Below are 25,955 nucleotides of genomic sequence, written 5' to 3'. Positions count from 1 at the left end.
TTAGGGATCACTTTGTTTCAGATTTCAATCCCTCGCCCCTGTAGGAGAAAGAGAGGTTCCCTCTCTGGTGAGAGCCATGTAATCCTCTGTCCAGCCTGTGGCTCATTGTCCCCTGACTGTACCTCTCTGTTTCTCTGACTCTCTCTCTCTCTCTCTGTCCTTGCCTCAACAGAACAATGCAGACCAAGTGGCCTTCCAAGTGGGCGGCGGCCTGTCGGCTCTGGAACAAATTCTGCAGGTCGTCGCTGCTGCCTCCACACCCACCGCAGTCCCTCGTATTCCTCTCAAGTGAGTGGCGTCACCAAATTGAAATGTTACATATTTCTGTGATTTAACATGTGATAAAATATAAATAATCAGTTGCTATGCTCCTCAGTTTACAGTCATGCCTCAATTCAAGTTTCTGTTTCAAACCAGCAGGGTGAGCTGTCTCTTTAGCTTATGATTGGTAGAATTGGATTTCTGAAATGCTGAACAGACTGTTTGAAACTAGAAGGATCAGACCTGCATAAACCTGTTGTTGTTGTTGTTGTTGTTGTTGTTGGGACCAGTGAGTGATCTTGTTGACCAGGTGGTTCAGTGTCAGGGTGGGAACAGGTCTGGAGTGAATTTCTGCATTGGTGGAAATTCCCTCTGGGCTGAAGTCTATGAATAGTTACATCTTCTGTTTTGATAAAAATCTGTCCACAGTGTTTATCTAATGTTATGTTTATTATGTTTAATGTTTATCTCTTCTTGGTTACTGCCAAGGCTGTACTCCTATACATTATGAAAACTCATATGGACAGGCATTAGTGGTGTATTTACTGGTCGAAAGAAAGATCGACTCCGTACTGTATTTCACATGTTTTTATTATTCTATGAATAGTATATAAAATCAAAGACAGAAAGCGGCTACAGCATTTATATAACTTGTAGTATACTTCAATCTCTGGCGAAAATGTAAGCAGCTTTTCATGCTCCCCATAAATCTCACTTAGGATGAGAGCTGAATTCCTTGTTGGTCGTGTACAACTACTTGGGAAGCATTTTGTATAGGTATAAATGTTAGCGGAAGTGTTAAATGTTAACAGTGCTCATTTTTGCATTTCTGGTTCTCACAAAACAGCATTTCTTTTGCAAACCTGAAAGACAGAAATAACTGCGTCATCCATATTGTTTAATGTGGACTCTGTTCTATATTCGCAAGGCCTCAAACAGCTGTTACATTTTGTCTTACCAATGACTTCTCTTTGACTGTATCCTTTCACTGACCTCACTGACAACATACTGCTTTATTTCCTATTTGTGATTTCTTGCAATTGCATAAAGTGAGTGAGCTAATCTCAACTAACCTACTTTATCACTGTTTATAGTTGCTTCATCTCAATAAATACTCTCAAAATGTATTAATGAGTAACAGCGCTGCCGCTTCTAGAAACAGAGAGCATTTCCATTTCAGTAATCAATTTGTGTTCATTCTTCTCTCTCGAAACACAAAAAGCACATGTGCTCCATCTATCATTTAGAGTGCAGAGTATTTTTGAGTTGTGAGTCTGGCGTTCGCTTTGCCTGCCAGTAGATAACCTCAGAGAGGCTGCCATACTCACTAGTGGGACTCTGTAATGGACTAGAATGGCCTTGCTCTCCCATTCATTAGCATTTACTGGTCTCTGAATCTCTGCTAATGGACAAATGCTTCTTATATTTATAAGGCTTTTAAAGGGCATCACATGTATATTGATTTTTTTTTTTTTTTTTTTTGTACTCTCTCTCCCTCAATCATTGTAATCTGTGGGAATTTCAAGCAGACTTCTGAATTGAATGAAATGTTATTAACTTAAATGGAGACACTGTCTTCTTGTACACAGCGTTTGTTTACTGAGTATTTTTTGCACTTACGTGCATGATGATGTGGTAGTTTATATACACACACAATACCGCCTTGGCTTTTAAGACATCTTCTTGATATACTGTAGTACAGAAACAGGAGGTGAGGATTAGGCCTATGTGTTTTTATCTTCTGTGTACCGGTCCAGTCAATGTGTGGGGTGAGTTATGAATTATGATAAATAAATGGTCTTGAATTAGCTCTTCTTTCATAACCAAACCTTTCCCATGGCTAAACAGGTTACTCTGCAAAGGAGTTTAACACCAGCATGAGATTAACAGCAGTCACTCAGACACGCTTCAGTATGTCCGAGGCCTTGTAGGATATTTTCAGAATCGAGCTTGATTCCTGTGTTCTTCAGCTTGCCTGTCAGTTAGTCCTGTGCTGCTATCACTGCTGGACCCTTGAGAGCTTTGCCAGCTGTTAGCAGAGAGCTGAACCGGAGATAAGCCCCTGATGAACACAATCAATCCAGCCCAATGGAGACATTCACCCTGACCACATATATACAATATGTTCTGTGGTGTAGATTGAAATAGCTTGATTTGTAGCTTGTAAGTGTACCTTAATACACGTATTATAAAAGCACCAACTGTGTATACAGACAAAACACTTTTATTAATCCACATGCAGGGACAGTTATATACAAACAAATCTTACTGAGTCATTTTTTCTGTTTTGAAAACCATATTAAATGCAGGAGAGCTCACATTTCGACCTTGTGATTTAGCTCAGTCAGGTCAGTGCAGTCAGAAGCTTGTGAAGAGACGCAACACAAGGACGCAGCCCGGCTGTCTACTTATCACTATCCGTCATCTGGATGGCTGTGTGGCCTAATGGGCTGCTATACAGACGCTAGGCCCAGAGTGCGCTACATTATCTGTTTACAGTGATGCTGCTGTATTGATCACCTCCTCCTACCAGATAAACAGAGTGATTTACAAAAAAAGGCAGCTGCAGAGATGGTCCTGCCATATCTCTCCCCAGGGAGACTGATTCCATCTTGTTACCGTTACATTAATGAGCTAATTCTTCTACGAGGCTCTGCTAATGTCCTAGTGTAACCCTGTGGTCACTGGAATGTCTAGATCAGGGCTTATGCAGCCACTGACATTAACTTCAGCCAGAGAGATGATATCTCACAAAATGTACAACAACATCCCAAATGTTAGCATGTAGTTTTTCATTAACAAAGTGTTTTTTACTATATTAATTTTACTATATGATATATATTAATTATATCTGCATCTTACTGTTAAGTAGAGCAATTAATTGTTATTTTCTCTATTGATAAATGTGCCGATTATTTTTCTTGATTAATCAACTAACCATTTGATCTATAAGATGTGTCGATTTCTCATAATCCAAATTGACATCTTCACATTGTTATTTTGTGCAAAGTAACAGTCCATAACCAAAAGATATTCCAGTCACTGTGGTAGGAGACTAAGAAAACCCATTCCCATGTGGGAGTGGGTCCAGCATTATCAAAATAGTTGCAGGTTAATTTTGATCAATTTATCAACTAATTGTTTCAGGTTTATTATTAAAGTGACTTTAATATATGTGGTGTTGTACTGTGTGAAGCACCAGTTGTGCTTGGTGGACATGAAGTGAGCGAACATTAAACATTAAATAGAAGCTTTAAAGGATCGTAGAATCTTACCCATCATACCCGTAGCATATATCATCACTATAATGTAGCTGTAGTCGCTTATAACTGTTTCACTAGTAAGGGACAAATAAAGATAGTGACCAACTACTGTTTTTGCTTCAGTTGTGCGGGTGCATGCCTGTTTTTGTACCTGTTTGTGTTTTGGAAAACTGCAAATGATCAGTACAACCCAAAACCAAGGTCAAAGATGACAAGAATTATTTTTAATACAATAATGGATAGCTACACAGTGCAGGTAATAAATGGATTGTCCTTCTGTCTTCCAATAGGGGTCACTGGAGAGAGGAGAGGAAGAAAGACTTGTCTTACTGTATGTACTGCTTGTAATTGTCTCAGCAGTACAGGCTCCATCTGCCTATACACAACTTATGCTTTGACAAACCAAATGATGAAAAGAACAGAGATGCTGGCCTACGATATTTGGCCTGCAAAAAATTATTTTAAAGGTTTATATTTTAATGTGTTCGTCATACAGTAGGTTGACCATTTTAATTGCCTTAAAAAGACGAATAGAGCTATTATGGTAACTGGAACAGGTAATCTCCAGAGAGGGATTTAGGAGTCCTTGGACATGCGTGTTAACCCAATTTGTCTTTCTACCTCTCACATGACCTGACCTGGTGTATCCTGTGAAATCAGACCCTGCTACTTGTGGTTTTATTTCAGGATGTTTTCTACCATTTGTGTGTGTCTGTGTGTGTGTGCATGCACTCATGCTCATGAGCGTGATGCTGTGTGACGGCTCATCAGATTTCCCTCCCCCCGCTTTATACCTGGCCAGTGTGGCACAACAGCCAGAGTAGATATCTTGGAAGCACTCAGGGTATCGGAGAGATCAACAGCAGAATCAAATTAAATGTCATTTAGATAGCAGTGAATGAAGGGATTGTTTGACAGCACAAGGAAATGGATTTGCTCCTCACCTTTTATTTTGGCTTAGGATTCTTTTTCTTCCCCTGAACACAAATTTACCCTGTTTAAGAGGCAGGGACTCAACCTGATCTGGAAGTTGGTCAGATTTCTGCAGCGTTGCTCCAGTCAGGCTTGACTGCGCACATAGGAAACGCACAGAGAGGGCGAGAAATGTGAGACTCAGGTTGAGGAGCACAGATCTCAGGGTAGATAATGCAAGGCAGTGACAAAAAGCATAAAGAGCCTTTTAAATGCTTGTTGTCCTGTTGTTAGCTGTTTATTTTTTTATGTTGAAAAATGGAGAAAATCCATAACCAGACATCTCCCTGCTAAAGAAACTGTGTTTATGTTTTTTTTTTGCATCTCATTTATGCTGGAAAATTAACCAGACATTGAAATCTTGATTCTTTTTAAGCCATATTCTCACTTCCAGGCATAGTTGGTTGTCTTTTTCTATCAGCTTTTGAGGTATACATTGAACTTGGTGTTTTAATATATTAGTTTAAATGCAGAGGTCAGTTGCCCCCCCCCAAGCCTCCACCTTATCATGTTTAGGCCTGTTGGCCACCCAGGCTGAGCCCCAGAGAGCTACAGGGGGGTGAAACGGGATCAGGTGTGCTCCATCCCTCTACCTCTTGGCCTCATTTCTCTATAGATGTGAATAGCTCCACAGGTAAAATGGTATTCCCTGGCTGGGTGAGGTTAAGCTGTTTAGTGTAGGTGTGCAGATTACACCCCTCATTATTTGCATCTCACTTTCTCCCTCCATCTCCAGTTTTTATCAGTCAGATTCCAGGGGTTAGTTACCAGTTAAAACTTGCAACAATAGTTCATGGCTCCTATTTTCAGAGCAGAATTGTTGGAGTGATAATAGCTTGAAGGTGGAGATGGATAGTGGCTGTAGTCATTTTGGGAAAATGTGAAGAACAATCAGAACCCCATAATGGTGTAAGTGGAGGAATGTTGTCTGCTTAGATATACTGGCACACATCAGTCCTCACAAAGTTTTTGTGCAACATGAGACAGGGTGGTGTGGCACTTCACCAAATTGTTCCTCAGAATCTTTGGCTGGAGCTGTCATGGAGGGGTATTGAGATAGTGAGATTCCCAAAGAGGGCGGACTATCAGGTGTCATGCTCATCAAGCTCAATTAGGTGGGAGGAAACCAAAGACAGATCACTGTGATGGTTCATTGTACAAGCTGGTGTAAGGGCATAACTCAACCATGTCTTTGACAGGCTCCTCATTTGTTCAGAGATGACCAAAGACAAGCCTGATTAGCTGTGTTACAAAGCAATTGCATGCTCATTACATGAGCAGTTGAGTGAGTCGATTGTTAAGCCAGAGGGCCAGATCTGTATCGCCAGGGGTGAAGTGATTTTAATTAGAATATGCTAGTCAGGTCAGAGGAGAGAGAATACAGCCATGCCTTGCATCAAATTAATTAAAAAAACAATTTCACAGTTGTGTATTACTACTTGTAAATATTTGTGTTTTTTATAACGTTTTCTTTTAAAAAATATTGTATTCTGCCTTGTTTATACTAATTTTTGACTCAAGTGAAAACCACGATGTGCATTGTGCTATGCACATATTCATTATACTTTGAGAGCTAACTGCTAACGTCGGCTTTTTAACATGCTCACAATGACAATGTTAACATGCTAATGTTTAGCAGGTATAATGTTTACAATGATCACTATCTTCATCTACATCTTAGGCTCATGGGTATATTAGTTTTGCAATTGTTATGTCATAAACCAAATTATTGGCCAAATTAAGTGTGATGCCACTGGATGAAAAGATAAGGCATCACAAAGTTATTACAATTAATCCTGAAGGGAACATTAATTTATAAACCACATCTCATGGCAGTCCAGTAGTTTTTGAGACATTTCACACACAAAAAAAGACAAATGTAAACATGGTGGTACTAGAGGAAAAGTCAAGCGATCATTAAAGTCAGGCTACATTATCGGGACACCACAGATATCTGTTCCAAATTTTATGGCAATCCATTCTATAATTGTAGAGATATTTCACAAAAAGTAAAAAAATAAATAAATAAAAGCCATCTGCTGGTGGCACCAGAAGTAAAATCAGCTTCACCAAAGACAGTAGGATTCATCCACTGGGGACCACAAATGCATAAATATTTAGAAGACACCTGTGCTTCTTAACAAGACTTGTCTCACCGACACCAGGATGAAGTGAAACATTTTGCACAGCCTCACCAATCCTCTGATCTAAGACATCCCTAAATCCTAATGAGAAGTTCAGAGTACAAAGTAGATGACTACTTTTTTCATAAGTCACAGTCCTGTTTGTATGTCTGCACTCCAAGGAGGACTGAAGCTTTTCTACAATAAATGCAACAGTGAAATAATATATAAATAATAAATGCAACTGTTTCCCAGGTATACTTTGTTGTATAAAATTCATGCAACTTATTTGGCAGGAAGAAAACACAAAATCTCAGTTGTCATAGGTGTAACCTCAATGCTACCATTCACCAAGATGAACTTTATCTTGATGTCCTGTAACAACTCTTTGACAGTAATCAAGTCAGTCCTGCCTAGTCATTTTATCTCTGATAGGTTATATGATATCCCTATTACTATGCACTACTTAACTCAACAGGGACACGATTTTAAATACCATGATGGTGTCTTAAGGCACATAAAGTAACTCTTGTCCTTTGGGGGAATGTGCGTAGCAGCTACCACAGTTTAAGCTGTGGGAAACATGTAATTATACAATAGTTTTTGAGATGAAAAGTATTTGAGTTGTCGTTTTGGTATTTCTGTTCTAAATAGCAGTGGCACAGAAGCAGATATTTGTCCCGTGTTCATTTGGGAATTGTAGTCATGAAGCTGGATGGCTGCACGCAGAGCATAGTTTGGTTGGGTTCTCATGTTACCTCACCTCTTGCTCCACACAGGCTGCTCAATCAGTGCACTTAACCATTATGGCTTAATGTTTTCCACTGTCTTTATGCTTTAATAAAATTACTGCCAATGTAGCTGCCATACAAGACAGTAGCCATTTTTCTGGAGTTTCTTTTTTTAAGTGTTCTGTTATTGTTTTCAGGTGGACAGAAGTAAGTTTTGATGTCAGATTTGGACACTGTCCGATCGCTGAAAGTATAATGTTTTACACATTATCACCACATTCCATGTTTGACAGCTTTACGCTGCACTGTCAATAATGATACGGCGAAACGGCTGATCTGCCCACTAGCAAATGCAGAGCAAAGAATAGAGGAAGTTATTGACAGACTCGGGTCTGCCTCAGCCTAATCTATTTTCCTTTACTATGCCAGCGTGGTTTGACCGAAAACGCACAGCAGATGTGAAGGTTTCGGTAGATATCAAAATGTTTACCAGTTGAAATAAACATGGCCTACTTTAGGCAATGGAGAGGCAGATTCCATTCTTCCAGCAAGCAGATAGGACACGCCATTCCGCCAATGGCTAAAATATACAGTTGTCAGAAAATATTAACTGATGAAACGGAGGAGAGGGGGAGTAGCAGTCACAGCAGAACGATTGGTCAGTTATCTGAGGCATTAATCTTCTCTGGGGCTTGTTTTAGAGCAGACATAATACAGCGCTGGCTGCTGCCTGGGGCTGCCTGGCGGCTGTGAGGAGCTGCTGAGAGGAATAGTTTTATCTCTCCAGCGGAAATGCTGCAGCATCTCAGCCAAGATGGGACTGAGATTGCGCCCAGCTCCTCTGAAGGTGGCTCTAGTGAGGGGAGTCTCCGCATAAGTAGCTGATATGAGTGTTTTATTCCTCAAATCGGCTTCCTTTCTCGCGCTGTCAGTGAGATATGCTTTTGACTTGTGAAGACAAACTACACCCTTAAGGAACCACAAATACAGGAGAGTGTGTTTGGTTTCCTGATGACTGCAGATAGTCTTGTCAGTGCCCAGGGCTACTCATTTACATCCCAGTAGTGGTGTTTCTTTAACAAATCGCAAGGAGAGTAGCAGCCCGCCTTGAGGTGTTTTTCTTCCTCCTTTTTTCTTAATTTGTGATTAATAATAGTTTCTCATCTGTCCGTGCTAGATCTCTCTGTGCTGCTGTAAATACCTACTACCTGGCATGTTCCTGCTGCCCTCTCAACTGCTCCTATGTGCTGTTTAGCAACAAGATTGCGCTCCTCATGGACCTGCTGCTGCACCAGCTAACAGTAAGTCAATGCACCCCAGCAAATGACTGAAACCTAATTCACCATGAAATACAGAATGTTTCATAAATGATGCAAAGAGACTGAATGTGTTTTAATTAGTTTGTGCCAAAAGCATTATTTCAATTTGTATGAAGTACAGTAAATGAAAAGTAGTTGCTGAATATGTTTGGCTGCAAGGTGTTCAAAACATGATAAAATTAACTTCCAACTTTCCAACGTAGCCACATATAAACTTTGTCTCCTTTTTTGTTTTGCTTTAAATTCATCTGTTGACATACAGTGCTGTGAAAACTGGGAAAGCTCTGCCTTTTTTGCTGGTGTCTGCTCCTGCCACAGTGTTAATGAAAGACAGAGCAAGACACCAGCCAGCAAGTAACAAACCATTGCCCAACCGCTCCGCAGATGCCTCCTGACTGAGGGAATGTGAGAGCACAGTCAGTCAGGCAGGCAGTCAGGCAGGCTGCATTGCGGCGACATGTCAGCCCCATATCCTTCAGCACTCTGTAAGAAGGGCTGTAAACATCAGCCCACTCCAAACATCTAACGGTGGCGGCTAGCTGGGGCCGCCTACACTCACAACACAGACAGGACAAGGCACAGGCACTGGGTTGTGGTACATGCATGAACTCTACTGGGGCTTCCTTCTCCAGTGCCGAGTTCCAATCCAAAGCAGTCATATTTCCTCAGGGCACACAGGGAGAGGTTAGCCTGTATGCTTCAGTTTATATAAAACATATCCCAGCAGCTGCTCTGCTGACTGACATATCCAACAGCACTGCAGGAGACAATCTGACTTTTCTCTATGTGTACACTGAGATTATTGGCCTGAACAATTATTCATGCTCCTTTTCACTCCTCTTTAATGAGTTGTGATTTAATTTACAACTCAAAAAATGTATTAATATTTTCACATACGCATAGCATTTGTTATTGTGTTTAGTAGTTTGACTGTGTGTACGCATGTGCACATCTATGTGCTGGTATGCGTGTGTGTGAGCAATAGAGTAAGGCCATGGGGGTTGTGCTGCCATATGAGCATGTCCCCTTTTAATTAGATTTGTGGAGAATGTCGGTGGATTTACCTATGCTGTCAGCATTCACCCCAACCATTAGACCAAATGAGAAGGTTTTACCTTTGCAAGGTTCTGCACGTTGAACAGCAGCACTATATTTTAAACCTAGAGCTCTGCCTCTATTATCTAGAAGTTTAGCTAGAAATACAGATGAGGGAAAAGCTCTTCTGACTACGCTGTCGAATTTCGTTTTTTTTATCTGGGCCTCCATCTTGTCAGCATGTAGCTGGTTCATAGTACATCTTAACCTGTTAACACCAGCTTTTTTTTGTCACTTGTGTGACTGAGGATATATCACAAACAGCTACTATATCTCATTATTGTAAGATTAAGATGATGAATAGTAACTCACTAAAGTGCACAATGTACCAACAATCTGAGAAAAGCCTTTTGCTAAACTAAAACGGGGCATGTATAGTTTGCTGTCCATTCACTCATAGTGTGCACTAAGGCTAAATTGACCTGTCTCCTGCAGTCTCAGTGTTAGTATTTATTGAAGGATCAGAGAAAGGAGCACATGAAGCTAATTTATCAATATACGTTTTGGGATTGTACCTTGTGATAACAGTCTTTTTTTTTTTTTTTTTTTTTTTTTTTTTTTTTTTTTTTTTAATTCTCACAGCTTTATGTCCCAGATGAGGACAAGTCCATTTTTGGGCGCAGTGTGAACAAACAGGTCTTTGAAGGTTTGACCACAGGCCTGTTGCAGATCATAGCTACCATCCTGGGGTCCCTGTGGCCACATATCTCTGAGTCTGGACAAGGCGAAAACACATGGATTTCCTCCCCAGATGCCAAGGTCAAGAGCTCTGCCATAGACTCCTTCAACACTCGTACACAAGACCTAATCAGGTATTTTCTTTGTACAACTCTCACACTGCTCTCCTCCTCCTCCTCCTCCTTCATGGCACCTCTTTTTTTTCAATCTATGACCTTTTTACCTTCTTTAGTACATCCCTCCTCTGCTCCTCTTCTGCTCCTCTTCACTGGGTTGAGAGTTGGTCAACCTCTGATTTCCTCAACAGCATGCCCCATGTAAAGAATAGGCTGACGAAATGTCAGATCTCTTGGAAATGGTCCAACTGGTGTCTTGTTAGAATGGGAGTAGTGTGAGAATGAGCGTGTATGCTGGCATCTTTCCAGCTTTTACTTTTTCCACACATTCAGCACCACATTTCAAGTAAGATCAGTTTCTAGGGGGGGCACAAAGTAGCATAAACAAAGAGCACTTCCAAAGCTTTGAAAGGTCCCCTTGAACCTGGCGTTCGAGCTAGCCGTGTGGGTCTGGACTGTAGGAGTCGGGCTGTGTTGGAGAAATGTAGGCTATGAGGAAAGGCAGGCCCGGCCTGATGAAGCCGTGTGGAAGAGTGCAGTCTTTCCACCATCCCTCCCACAAGCCATGATTCATCTGGTCGGAGCAGCTGCACAGGCCCACCACTCTCATCCACTGACCTAGTCGTAACCCTGGAGACAGGGGAGGGCCTGAGAAAAATGGTGTCGTCAGACTGGTAATCCCAAGTACGAGCAGAAGATTTACCTCAACTGCCTTGTATAATGTATATGCTAGTGAGGAAGGACAAAAGATCAAAACATTTTTAGCTTTTGCAACGCTCTCCCATTATGCCAACCTATATATCACATAGAAAGGAGATCACCATTTCCTTTGCTCTCATTACCAGTTCCTCAGTTTGCCTTTCAGTGCTTTTAGCCCCCTATCATTGTCAGAAATGTTTTCAATTCATGTTCATATGATAAGACGCAAAGTGGCAAGTGTGACCACCAAGCAGGTTGTTAAACAGAGAGCAGGCACTGAACAAAGCAGTCAGTGTGAGGATAGATCCTTTCAACCCACATAAAGCTGTGGAAGAGGATCAAGTCAAAACAATGGAACTTGGTTCAAGTGTCAAATGACCTGCAGTGGAGTTTGAAAAACGGCATAATCACCTGTTTTTAGAGGCCTTTAGTGAGTGACAGTTCTAACAAAAAAGGTATGCGAAAGAAGCGACGAGTCAAGGCAATGATAAGATGAAGAACAGTGGCTTCACAGTGACCTCGTCAGCCACTTGGAAGCCTTGATTGGCAGCTGTACTGCTCTCTAGCTTTATTTTGTAAGCCGTTGGTGCCTGAGCTGAGCCCAAAGGTTCAGGCATACCGGAGCTGTAAGAAGATGGCTCCAGGTCAGTAGACTGTTAAGGGCCCAGAGCTGGGCTGGCACAGGGGCCACAGCAGCCTTCTAATGACACTATTAGCTGTGATTTGTGGCTGAAAGACTACAGGGAACATGATCATGAGACCTGTCATTGGCAAAGACAAATTGGAGATATCACAGTAATAGCAGTGGGTGAAGGGCTTAGGTGAGGTATCGGCTTTCAACTGCAGGGCCATTGGAAGTATGCACAGTAAAGGCTTTTGTTTGCTTGGGTGAGATTAGTTTTTTTTTTTTTTTTTTTTTTTTTAAACAAAGGAAGTCTCCCAAGGTAAATTTGCTTCTAACCACTGTATGTATTTGTCTCTTCTTCTGTTTCTCGCAGCTACGTAGTAAACATGGGTTTGATTGACAAGCTTTACGGGTGCTTCCTGTCGGTCCAAGCTCCTGTAGACGAGCACCCCAAGATGTCTTCTTTCCTCCAGCAAGCGTCAGCTCTGTTGCACAGCATGTGCAAGCTGTGCTTTGTCGTAACCGGACGGTGAGCATGTCTATTACTCTGTTATACACATAAAACACCCCTGCTATCTTTTTATCTCCCCTGACACACACACACACCTCTGTGTGTCTAATGACAGAGAGTGAGTCACTGTCAGTTTTTTAATGTCACAAGGATCCATAAAGACTGGGCCCATGGTTACTCAAACAAAGACTACGGTTCCTCTGCAATCAGCCAGCAGGTCGTTTACTCCAGCCAGCTAGCTGGCTAAGCTGTCGTTACTGCAGATAGAGATAGGCATCTACTTGACCCGGCGCTCTGTCACTCACCATAAACCTTAGCCTACAGCGTGGGGGGAGCCCACCCACGTGTGCTATGGTGACCTCAACTCAGAGAGGTTCAGTGGCGCCGCTGACAGAGGCTAAGCACACAGTCACACTGAGGGACATCAGCACCACAACTCCTCACTTGAAAGGAAAAGAAATGCTGACCATAGTAGTGAGGCCAGCTTTGATGTCATTATACTAGAACAAACTTTATGCATTTTAATTGTCATGCTCAATCTGTAGCAATTTTAGTCTGTCTTTTTTTTTTCTATACCAACCTCACCTCTTTGCACTTGACAGTCCATCACTCACAGAACTTGTCGTTGCGTCTTCACTGTCACCCAGTGTGCTGCTGTAGCTTGCCAGCTGCAAGGTGCTGCTACAACACTGAACAGCTGCCTCACACTGGCATGGTAGAGGACAGCTTACACCATGTTTGCTACTGAATATCTGTGAGAAAACTTGTCATCAGATATCGCAGGTATAATGAGACCAATGTCAAGATCAATACAGCAGCCAATGAGCTCTGTTCTGCCAAGATTCTCTGTGTGTCATATAGAAGAATGCTCAGTGGGCTTGTAGAATATTTTGGCCATGCCAGTTGCTGTGTCAGGGGATTATAATGGCATTTGGAGGCTGTGTTCTTGCCTAGCAACATATTTCACACAGAGCCTGTTGGCTAACATCAAGTATCAGCATGCACTGTAGGTTCCATCCAGAGGTCACACACCCTCCATTCTACATGGCTGCAAATCATAGCTGGTGCTGCTGAAGTAGTCTTAAATTGTCCCTCTGTACTAGCTGTGAGTTTTTCCATGGAGCCTTCTGCATTGCGACTGTGAAGATGCCATTATTGCATTAATTACTTTTAACTTTTTTCTTGCATTTTCAGTTTGTTTGGGTTTTTTTTAAAGATCAAATGAATTGCTAATTGTGTGGCCCAGTTAATCCTGCAGGCACTGATATGATTTAAAATAATTGAATTGTATTCTGTTTTTAAAAATGTTGTATCTGTTCATCTTTTCTGATTTGGTTTTTCACCTAAATTCTAGTCTTTTTAAGCTTTCAGCTTTCAACTCTTGCTAGAAGTTTATCTATAAAGAGAAACTCTCTCTTGCACTAATGCCAAAGGGGAATTAAATCATTGGTGATGTTTTTGGCTTACTGAATGGAGCCTTTTCTCTGTACTGTCAAGCTTGTATTGAAAGAAAGTCGGTACCTCCTCTTTTTAACCAGCATTATACCTGGCTTTGTTGTTAAATATGGCTTCATCCATCAGGGTGGCATCTTGTTGAAGCCAAACAAACATATCACTTTGAATCAAATATGCTGGAGAACTAAGCACCTTGTCAGGAGGCTCAATACAATCTGCCAGCTTGGAAGTCGCTGCCATGAGCTTCACGTCATGGCATTACTATGTTTACTGTAGCTGGAGTGGGAGCGGTAGGACAGTCTTGAATCTTGAAGGTCCCACTCTTCAGCTACAACCAAACTGGTCGACGGTATATTTTAGTAATTGAGTCGCAAATTGAGACAGAAGCAACTGTGATCCAACATGTCGAAATGCAGCATATTTTGAACTTGAGGCTGTTTTCTCAAGCAGGGAATACAGTAGCACTAACAGGGGTAGTATCTTTTATCCAAAGGGAAAGTCATCTCTAAGCCCTTGTCTGTGCTGAGTAAATCTAGAAGCTACTGAGGTCTAGAATTTTTTTTTTGGTGTTGCTTGACCATATATTTCCCCTCTCGTCCTCCTCAGTGCTCCCACTATATTCGACAATAAGCGGCAGGACCCGACTGGATTGACGGCCCTGCTGCAGTCCACAGACCTGGTTGGAGTGGTGCACACCCTGTATTGTATCCTGTTGCACAGTTTCTCACCAGAGTCTGCATCCCAGAGTCAGGAACCCTACGGCCCTGGGGTCATCCAGGTGGCTTTGCAAGGCATCCGCTTCCTCAACAGTTTTGCCCTGCTTGACCTATCCGCCTTCCAGGTATCCACATTAATAGTATATTGTTTTCACTTTTTGCAAATTAAAAAATATACAGATCCAGCACAATTTGCATGTTAGATAAAGGTCTTTATTTCTTTTTCAGCAGCTCTGCATCTGACGGAGCATGTTTTCTGTATTGTAAATTCTATACACACTGTGTAAAATGATTTTCACAATACATGGTTTGCTGAAGGAATAGTTGGTGACTTGGTATTAATTTATTGGTATTAGAGTAATTTAAGGACTTGTACCTAATCACTAACAGCAGGATATCATAAAGATGCCCACAAATATTTAATTATTGTCCCTGGATTTAATAAATCTGTATACATAATCAGATTGATGCTAGTTACTTTGTTAAGAGCTATTAGAAGAGGAGTTACTCTCCTCAGGACAAAGCTGACCCGTGGACATAAACATAGTTGCCCTTTGACCCCAGGTCAGTTGCTGGGGTCAAACAAAGCCCGGTGGGTCAGCAGTAAGGATGGAGCGCGAGTGATTAGCACTGTATGCAGGGCCGTACATTACCCACCCAGAAGAGGAGAGGGCGACAGCTTCACTGTGCCAAGTCACCACGTAGACGGAAAGGCACAAGAGCAAGCGAGAATGCTGTTAATTATTTTAATGTCTTGTGGTAATTACTTTGAAGCAGCTTCCTCTCACTGGCCAGCCACATTTGGGCAACTCAAAACAGCTGGAATGAAAGCATTTCACTGCCAGAGTTTTATGAACATTTTAAATAATGTTTCTTTTTTGGGGGGGTGGGGGGGGGGAGCTGGGAGTTGTAATCACCTTGTGTTTCACATTACCTCACAGCACAGGCTAATACGTATCACAGTGGATGGATGATGAGAATCCGGGCAGTAAACTCACTCTACTGCCGCATCAGCCTCCAGTAATATGTTTAGAAAAGGTTTTTAAAAGGGGCAAATGCAGTATAAATAATTGGGTTTTACAGTGGTTGCATTTTGGCAGAATATGCTGCAATAAGTCTGCACTCCTCAAAAATAAGTATGAAAAGAGGATTCATACCAGAAATGCCAAGGTTTTCCTCCTTGCTTTGTGGTTTCCCTGTTTGTCTTTTCAAATTTTATTTATTTAATTAAATGAACTTGCTTTTGTTCCACGTGAAAGCTGCTAAACATGATGCAATGATTTTGATGGATATGTTGCCTGCATTCAAAGGTTATGAGGCCTGAAAATATAATTTAGCTGTTTATGGATGTTACAATGCTAACATGCTCAAACTTCCAGTGGGATTGTGATGATCTTATGGTGCTTTGTCACACTGACATGTTTAATAAATACTGTCTGTGAAGTGCTCCTAGCATCTCATTTGTGAGCGAGGTTTGGGGTGTTTTATGTTGGGACCCCGTCTGAGTTGCTTATACTCTTACACCATGTATGTTTCCACCAGCAAAACATATATAATGTTTTATTACTTTGCATTGTTATTGCTTCGCGGTCTTTGTTATCACAGTCGCAGCAATTTCTGTTTAATTTACTACGATACACACTGACACGCTTCGTCTGTGATCTTTCAGTCTGTTTTAGGAGCCGAGGGCCTGTCTCTTGCTTTCCGACATGTTGTCAGCTCCCTGCTCTGGTACTGTACCCAGCATTCCTCTGAAGAGTTGCTCCACGAAGTCATCATCTGTGTGGGATACTTCACCGTCAACCACCCGGACAACCAGGTAACGCAGCTTGAATCTACACTGCACAGCAATGACTTCATGATTTTCAGTTCAAAAAAATTAAATCTCTCCAAACCAAATATATATTTAGTTTCAGTTAAGGTTGTAACTAACAATTTTTTTTTGTTAGCAATTCTGCCAATATTTTTTATTTTTTTAAATTCCATTCAATTTGTAACAGGGGTCAGCAATCGGGTTCAACCATGAGCCAAATTTTTGTTTGTTTGTTTTTCCCTCAGCATTATTCCACAGGCGCAGTGGAGATGCAAGCTTATTTTTTCCAATATATTTTGTATTTCAATATGTTGAGTGTTATTTTAATTCATTTAAGAATGAAATTGATTCATAAAGATGTTTGTTTTAGGAATGCATATGAGGACAGATAGATGAGGGCTATCAGACATAATGCATTTTATGTTAATAATAATTTTCATACCACAGGAAATAACAAAAGTTATGACAGATTCATCATTTTTATTAGCAAATGAGGTGCTATCTCTATTTGTCTATATTTACCTTTGTCAGACCAACAGTAAAAAAAAAATAAAAATTAGGTTGTTTTTTTGAATACTTGATATTTGAAAAGGTTCTTTCATATCACATATTGTCATAAATTCATTTTCTGTCAATCGACTAATTATTTAATTGTTTCAGCACAAGTTACATTTAATGCCTTCAGTTGTCTGTTGAGGCAGCATACTTTAGCAATTACTATTTTTCCTCTCATGTATTATTTGTCAGAAAAACGTTGTAGTTTTGTAATTGTAACAAAAAGCACCCGTTTAAAGATTCATGCCTTGGCACCTTCCTGCCTGTGGTCTGTGTGTCGTCTATTGTCCCACAGAGTGACCCATTGTTCCCTCCTGGTAAAGCAAGGCAGCATGCTGGCCTCGGTGATACAACTTCTTAGGGACTTCTATGGAAGTGAGCAGGATGTGATGGAGCAGACCTGGCTGCTGTGTAATTGGCTGTCATGCATGGTCCGTCTACCGGGCCCCTGATTAGCCATGCTACAGTTGGCTGGGCTCTGATTGTGTTAAGCCTGACCCACACGCAGGCAGCAGCCACAGCTTCAGTCTCAAACCTCTGATATGTGATTTATCTCCTCACAGTCGCAGTCAACCCCCATCGCAACAATTTATAGGCTGATTACTGATTCTAATTTGCCAGATTTTTCACTTCTAATTAAAAAGATTCACCTCAACTATATGGCACTTAAGCTCTCCTCTGTGTACTTATCCAATTTAATTATTCTGATGTATAGAATTAGCATTCTGCTGGTCATTGTAGAGCCAATTAGCATATTAAATTGAATAATTCAATGAGGACTGATGATTAAATTAAGCGAGTGACAGATGATTTGTCTTTGTCCACAGCAACATTGACAGAGCAGCCATGTCTGACTGTATTTGGCAAAAAAAAAAAAAAAACATTTGCATGTAGCTAATTTGGTGAATTGCTGGACAACATGGGCCAATAAGAAAGTTTTGAGAAACAACAAAAAAAAATATTCCTACCTTACTTAAGGGGTTTAAGAATTTAGTTTAAAAAATATATGTTTGACTCTAGATTGTCAAGAAACAAGATCCCACACAACCCACTCACAGAGTTGATCTTTACCAGTGGTCCAGTTCCTGGAACGCGTCCATTCAGTTCCGCACCAAGATGGATGCGTTAAGGAGAATATTTAGAGCAGCTTGAGCTTTTCTCAAGCTAATGTAAGCATTGGCAGAACACAAAAGCGGCCCGACCCCAGGCCTGTGCGGTCGCCGAGACTGCTGATTCACTGTCGGCACACCAGCTTTTGTTTATACAGTATATACGCTCTAGAAATAAGGCTGCTCATAAAAAGCAGAACTTTGAAGCGGCACAATACGTAGTGATGTATTCCCTCTGCTCTGGGGGCATGAATAATTCACCTTGTCACACAGAAAGCCATTGCGAGAGTGACATATGTAGGCTTGTGTGTTTCAAGTGTGTTCCTGCTCGTGGGGGCCACTGAGCCATGTAGCCATATGTTTCATTGTCTGTTTGGTGGGTCCGTGGAGACGTCTTCACAAAAAAAAAAAAAAAATAGGACAAATAAAACCTATTTTGTAACTGACATGTAATTACACTTCCTTTTTCCCCATAGAGATATATACCGGTAATCTCCTTGTCTTTTAAATACAGTGATTCATTTGTGAATCACCCGTGGTGATGATCTGTTGAATCTTTGAGCTGACGGAACTGTAATTGTAAACTGTTGACATGTTAACCCACCTGATTCCTGCTTGCTTTTTAGAAAGACACGAGCAATTTGAGAGTGTGGAAACCTTAAGAAAACTTTGGAGGGGGGTTTTCAGTACATGGAAAAAATGGCCACACACACGCAAGTAGTGAGCTACACAGGCAAACACACAAATGCTGTTGCCCCCATTACACACACACACACACACACACACACACACACACACACTAGAGCAGGTCTAAATTTAGGTAGTGTATGGATCTTTTATAAATGTAATGTGATAGTTTTCCCTGCACTGGCTCCTGAGATTACCCGACTCCTCGTTGCTTATATTTCATAAACTGTTTTCTTTATACCACTAAGAATCTCATGAGATATAGATCGTCTCTAGAGCGAACATCCCACACACATCTCCAGAGCTCAGCCTTATCTGTGGGGTCATTCCTCTTCTTCCCATTCTCTCAGAGGGCGTTTCCTCTGCCCTGCAGGCCCAAGCCAAGCTTTAGGCCTGTAATTCCTGTTAACCTGATGTTGAAACGCTCCCTTCAGCAGTCCATTACTGCCAAGACAACCAAGCCCTCACTGCCTGCAGGGTAAGTGCAGCTCGTGCAGACCATAGGGAGCCAGTGCCGGGGAATGCACTCTCTGTATCACCCAGCAGAGTAAACAGAGGCAGAGAAACGCAGACAGACACACTCTCTGCTGACTGGCAGGAGAGGGCCTGATTGTTAGTTCGGTAGATGATTTACACTCTGCTTCAAGGGTGAACGCATGTCCAACGGGCTTAAGTGAAGCTGAGGACATTTTTATCCTTGTGAACCTTTCAGTGAGGAGTTTCCATTTGTCTGTAATACTGTCGTCAGGATATTTTCAGAGCAGAATTATCAGCAGTAGGATCTGTGACAGGGTGACATCAGCTCATAGAGATAAATAAAGAGTTACTAAACTTTATTGTGTAAACAGCAGGTTTTATGAGATTTTAAGACAACTGACAATTACCCTAAAAGTCAAGTTGGAGTGTCTATGTCAATGTCTGCAACGCTAGAATTCAATTGTCCAAATGCAATTTGCATGGCGTCCTGTGCTCATCTCAATAAGCTATTGTAAAAGTGTTGTAAAGAGGCACTAAACGGTTATTTGACTAACTTTGCTTTGTGGTGTCTGCTGTGCGGCTTGTCTTATCAGTAGAGCAGTACCACTGTGATGGATCAGGTTTATGTTGCGGATTCAAGTGTCAGATATATGGCCCTGCTCTGACACTGGTTCTTCCTGAGGTGTTTGGGCTGTCTAGACACAACGATGAATGAAGATGCCTCCAAACATTTGAGATTGTCACTTTTCCTCTGGGTGACATTACAAATTCCAAATTAGATTTGTGCTACAGCTGCAACGATTACTTGATTAGGCGATCGACAAAAAATTAATCGGCAGCTGTTTTGATAATCGAATAATTGTTTTAGTCGTTTATGTCGGGGGGTTTTTTAAGCAAAAATGCCAAACATTAGCTGGTTTCAGATTCTCAAATGTGACGATTTAATGCTTTTCTTTGTCAATGGTAATCTGAATATCTTTAGGTTTTGGACTGAAGATGTCACCTTTTGACTCTAGGAAATTATAATGAGCATTCTTGACTATTTTTCCAACATTTTACAAACAAAAGAATTGATCGATTAATCAAGAAAATAATCAATAACAAGAAATAGTCATTAGTTGCAGCCCTATTATGTGTATAAAATTAATAAAATGACTTTGCAGTGAAATCTGCCTCATCCAGCAGTGCTGCAGCTTCATGCGTTCAAACTAATTATGCTATTTGAGATTTATGCTGTATTGCACAGCTGGATGACGACCGTCCCTTTTTCCGCCTCTCTGTTCTTAAATCTGCTTTAGCTCGGTTTCCGCTTCAACACAGGGTTTTCCCGGGAATTTGTTTGCGTTTCAGAACATTAACTTTACACACTCTTTGTTGTCATTGTGGACAGTAAGGAAGTTATGTAATGGAAGCGTCATAAAACTCGGCACTGTTTGAAAATGCCAGGTCTCTGAACTTAAGAACAGAGCAGCCAAGACACTTGAGTTTTTACAGGGGTCTGCGTTATACGCGGGCCAGATGCATGGGTTCAGATGCTTGTTGTTAGTTTTATGATGTCAGGATTTAAGCTGCAGATACTTGGGCTGTGCTGGGAGAAATAATGTTGCGGTTTAATCTCTAGTTGGAAACCATTTTGGGCTCTGGTGTTGCTCTTCACCTGGTAGAGGCGTGGAAAGTTGGTAGGGGACTCGGTTTCTTTGTTACCTCAAGGCTCTCACTGCCACTAGGCTTTGTTTTATGTCTTTCTGCGTCAGGCACTTGAGGGTGGACAATTTGTTTAGGCAGCTGAAGATGGAACTGTGCGTAGCAAAGGATTATGAGATTGGTGGGTGATTTGTGGGTTGGATATCCTCAGAGCCCCAGCTCAAACATCCAACATTTGCTATAGTGTTAAATTATGACACCTAAACTATAAATGCTCCGGATTAAAACCTAAAAACAAATAGATTTTTTGAGCTTCATGCTGAATCTTGCTTATGGCTTTCTAATGAATTCAGCCGCATAAATTTATTTACACTGGTTTGTCTTCAAGCAGTGTTGCAATGTAGTAGATAAATATGATGATGTAGGATTTAGTGAAAAGTACCATTGCATGAAAACACGAAAACTACATGCACTGAAAATAAGCAGCACTGCTGTTGAAAACAACCAGAGCTTGCCTTTTCTTTTTTTCCTTCTTCCTTTAGTGGATGAATTTGTCCAGCAAGTCCTACATTCCTTTGTAAGAAACACTTATTAAGTCAGAGAAACGGGGGATTTTGTTCTTCCACTGTTACGCACACATATACACAGTAAAAAAAAAAAAAAAAAAAAAAAAAAAAAATTCTTAGTTCACTGCTGCACTCAGTAAAATACACCAGAGCAAAAATGATTTCACATGTTCTCTTGGCTTCAAAAGTTCACACTTACATTTCAGGTTGACAAATTTATTGGTCTTCACATTATAAGTATTTGTAATGCGTTGAAGCTGAGATTGTTTGACCTGTCCAGTGTGGATTCTTTAAACAAATGATGAGAGGAAAATGGCACTGTTCTGTGTCCCTTTGAACGTCGCTGTAGAGGGCAGCTCTGAGAAGCTTCACCTTGAACTGATAAAAGCCATGAATTATCGCTTTGTTTATCCTGCTGCTAAAACTTGGAGTGCATTATCAAAGGAGAAACCAGTGGGAAGAGTATTAGAGAGTGTATTTTTAAAATCTTGTAAATCTTGTGAATTTATGTCACCATGACTTGGGGACCTCACCTTGCCCCTCTGGTTTCCATTGCCGTTGAGCCCCTCAGTCCTGTAGTCTGTACCTGTAAAGCAGTGCAGCTTTTTTTTTTTTTTTTCTCTCTCTCCAGCCAGGATTTACCACGCTGACCCCCTGGCTCTCAGAGGGACTGCTGATGGTCTTCCCAGACTCAAGGGAGATGCCCAGAGCATTAGGCCGGGACCCCCTTCCTTTGCAGCAGCCCCCTTTTTCTAATCAAATGTGGCTGGGAGTGATTTGGTTTTAATACTGGTGGCCCGGATGTGATGGTGTGTGATTGACGGGGCTGTGATGGAGAGCAGGATGTCGGTGGGGTGAAAATTCCATTAATGGTATTGCTCATTTCTTAAAGTGGGGGGATGGCCACGCTGTTGGTGGAGGTTCGCTCACCCTGCCTCTCACCCGCCACCCCACCCTTTCATACCCCTGCTGCACTGTGGATGCCCTCTCAACCTGAGCTTCACTCCTACAGGGCGGTAACAGGCAGCTACAGTGTTTCTGAAAGAGCTTAACACAAAACTTGAAAGTGAAGTTTTCACCACTAATGATGCCATCAGTTCACATTTCTCATTTCCCTCTTATGTTGCGGCAGCTCTGCTATTGCTGTTTGGTAGAAAGGAAGAACAAAACATCCCATCATTGTGTTTTATAGCCTGTAATTGTGTGGTGGGAGGCTGTGCCCCCCAGGTCTCCTCCTAATGGCTGTTTGTGTGTTGTTTTAGTGGCAGATTTACATGTGGGAGGGGCTCAGGGAGGTGATTTACAACCAGCAGTGCCACTGACTGGCTTAGTGACTGACTGGCCCTGCTCCCTGTGTGTTCCAGGTGATAGTGCAGTCTGGCCGCCAGCCCAGCGTGCTGCAGAAACTGTGTCAGCTGCCCTTCCAGTATTTCAGCCACCCGCGCCTCATCAGAGTGCTCTTCCCCTCCCTCATCTCGGCCTGTTACAACAACTCTCAGAACAAGGTCATCCTGCAGCAGGAGATGAGCTGCGTGCTGCTGGCTACATTCATTCAGGTGAGCACGGTTACACACACAGTATATGAATGCACAAAAATAGATCATTATATACACACTTGTATACTATAACTTGAACGAATGAGCAGTCCCCAAAAATTGATCTGATAAAAAAGAAGCCAATGCAGAAAATGCATTCAAAAACATGCTAATAATTTTAAAAATAACCTGTTTGCCCTTGAGAGTTTCATCCTATTAAGTAAAAATCCAAACATAAATTTCTTTGACATCAGAAAGAAACTATCTCCGCTGACGGCTGATTAATGATTGTTCATATTAGCCCCGGTGAATCTGTAACCAGGGGGCTTTTACAAAGATAAATGGCTTCCTTCACAGTGGATTTACCTGCCACTGGTTCAACTCCCAGTAAACAGCTTGTCTCCTTCATCTTCCCCCTGACAACACGGCCCTCACCACTCTGCAGCCACCACTGTTTAGACACCGATTAACTTCCATTGAAAGGGAGACAAGCTATTGTCATTTCTTTCAAACAAAGCAGTAATGCATGGCGTCTTGCCCCACTGCCCTCATTGTTGAGTTAACCTCAAGAACATTCCTCAGAGTCAAACAATTTGATCCGAGATGATTCTCTATCAGCCGTTACACTGAAAGTATTTAGTTTATTTAAGAGATTAAAATGGGATGACACTGTAGTTGAAGCTCTAAATTTCTTTTTAAAAGATTTTGGGTTTTTTTGCTGGAACGTTGTGCCATTTAATTAACTTTAAATGAGGCAAATGAAATTGTATACACAGCCTCCGTTATACTGTTATTGAAGTCACTAACGCTTTTTATTAAATTCTATAGGATTGTGCCGCAAATGAGAAAGAATCTGACAATAAAACAAAGCAAGCAGGTAAGTTATAAGTTTATCAAATGCTTAACAAAAAAATGTATGTATTGTAAATTTTATCATTTTAATTCTGTAAAAATCTTTGAATTGTTGAAATGTTGTTTTTTGACATGAAGGTTCTTCCAAATTAAAATAATAATAAAAAAATAAATAACTGTGTTTAAGACAAAACAGTTTTCCGCCGTGAGGAATTTTTCTCAGCAAACACTGAATTTGAAATTGAAACTGAACATTTTGTTGTTTTTTAAAAAGGATCAAGGATTTCTGTGTAATGTAGTTGTTCTTCTGTGTCTGATATAAAGTTTTCCAGCTGCTGGATTTCTGTGAGTTGTCCAACCGCTTTCCTCGAGATCAGTGGGATTCAGCGCTGCAGTTTTTTCTCAAGAAGCAGGAGGAATGATGGACACGCACACTGTCACACAGGATGCATAAGCACAGTTTCAACACTACAAAAGAGACTGAGATGTGACGTTATTTTTTAGATATTTTTTGTTTTCCTTTTCCTGACTTGAAGTCTGCACATCGGTAAATAACATGTTCATCAAACTGTCAAATGTAAAACTCGTGAAGCGTTGTCCTTTGTCGTTGGATCTGTTTTGATTTCATGGAAATCAGATTGATGTTTGTGAGGAATTTGCACAAAAACATTTTGTTTGTACATTACGGTTAGAACACGTGCACAACTATTCCATGTAATGTGTAAACAAGCCATTTGTTTCTGTTGTAGATAGAAATAGATTCGTTTTCACAGCAGCGACGATCTAAACCTGAAACATTTACTGATACTGTAATTAATAACTTGCCAAACATTTTTATTGATACTGTGTTTGTGTTAATTTATTGCATTTGTCTCATTTTTGAATGTGAATGACCAGGATGTTTTCTCTGGTCTGCATAATGCCAGTTATAAGTTACATGACCTGCCTTGAATATGTGTTAAGATTATATTTTTCAAGTTCACATCTTTTCCTTTTTCTTTCTCTCTCTGTTAGGAGGCACTTAACAAATTAATATAATTTATTGAGTTATTTACCTTTTATCATATAAAATAAAAATAATTATGGTTATGTATCATTGTTCTTTGGTTTTATTTTGTATACAGTGTGCAAATTTAAAGTGATTCCCTGTGTGTGACTACACAACACTACTGTTCTCGTTGGCTCTGGGATTTTGGTCAGTTAGGCCCTCATGAACTTATAAAATGAAGATGTGTCAATTTGGTTTGTAAATTGAGGGGAAAAAATGCTAATTGCAGAAAACAAATACCATTATTGAATTTTCAAGAAACATGAATAGGAAGTGTTTTACACACACTGACACTATTTTAAAGAACTTTTGAATCCAGTTTTGGACACCACCAAAGAACCCATCTCCTCCTGTTCCGGCCGTGCACTGATTATTGGAAGTGTATTAATTGGTGCATAATGGATATTCCAAAATATATTGATAGCGTTTGTTATTGTAATATTCCATCACTACAACATCAGTGCTGCCTCCTATTTCTGCACTTCTGACCATCAAAGTGGATGTTTTAGGCAGAGTTTATAAACCAGTTAAATACATTTGGCAGTGTGAAAAGGGAAAAAATAACCTCAAATTTAAAAATATTGCCTCTTCCAGCTTGTCAAGTTTCTGTTTAAAGGCAGTTTTAATGTTGAAAATTTGTGAGTTATTGAATATTTCAAGCTTTGATGAAAACTCATCCCTATTCAAATTCAAACACCGTCTTATATGACACTATTTTACACGAATGTAATTTTTGGGGTTTAATGCTTATCATTAGAAAGCTTTGTCTAATATTTTTCTAAGTAACATTGTCCTTCTTAAATTCACTGTCGTATCTCTTACAGGCAGTTTAAAGATTTAGTAGCTGTATCAGCATGTCTAAAAAGACTTAACAGGATTTTGAATTTCAATGAGACTCTGCTTCCTTGACTGATAAAAGCCGATCCTCCCAAACAAATTGTTGAGGTGTTGTGTGTCAGTACCGGCTTGACCTGCATGCTTTCTTGTCCAGCGGCTATTTGCCGATCAGGATTCCTATTGGAACGAAAATAAACTCAAGGCACGCCAGGATGCGTCCGCAGGCTGGGAGTCCCCTCAGCGCTGTGCGGCTGCAGGTTTTGTTGTG

The 25,955-nt window shown here is 40.9% G+C and overlaps 1 protein-coding gene across 2 annotated transcripts in view; it reads left to right on the top strand.

The window, feature by feature from the left end:
• scaper (S-phase cyclin A-associated protein in the ER) overlaps positions 1–24,849 on the top strand; it is a 58,455-nt gene extending 33,606 nt beyond the window's left edge. For both annotated transcript variants that reach the window (XM_042411702.1, XM_042411701.1), the window contains exons 23-31: positions 173–288; positions 8,528–8,651; positions 10,347–10,576; positions 12,256–12,411; positions 14,455–14,689; positions 16,234–16,383; positions 22,780–22,971; positions 23,779–23,827; positions 24,127–24,849. In XM_042411702.1, coding sequence (XP_042267636.1) covers positions 173–288; positions 8,528–8,651; positions 10,347–10,576; positions 12,256–12,411; positions 14,455–14,689; positions 16,234–16,383; positions 22,780–22,971; positions 23,779–23,827; positions 24,127–24,224 — 1,350 coding nt within the window. In that variant the 3' untranslated portion in view covers positions 24,225–24,849. The remainder of the gene's footprint in view (positions 1–172; positions 289–8,527; positions 8,652–10,346; positions 10,577–12,255; positions 12,412–14,454; positions 14,690–16,233; positions 16,384–22,779; positions 22,972–23,778; positions 23,828–24,126) is intronic.
• Positions 24,850–25,955: the final 1,106 nt, after the last annotated feature.

This window comes from Thunnus maccoyii, chromosome 5, assembly GCF_910596095.1.
Source record: "Thunnus maccoyii chromosome 5, fThuMac1.1, whole genome shotgun sequence".
NCBI lineage: Eukaryota > Metazoa > Chordata > Actinopteri > Scombriformes > Scombridae > Thunnus > Thunnus maccoyii.
Note: the sequence above shows the minus strand (reverse complement) of the source record. Positions and strands in the feature narration are given on the sequence as shown.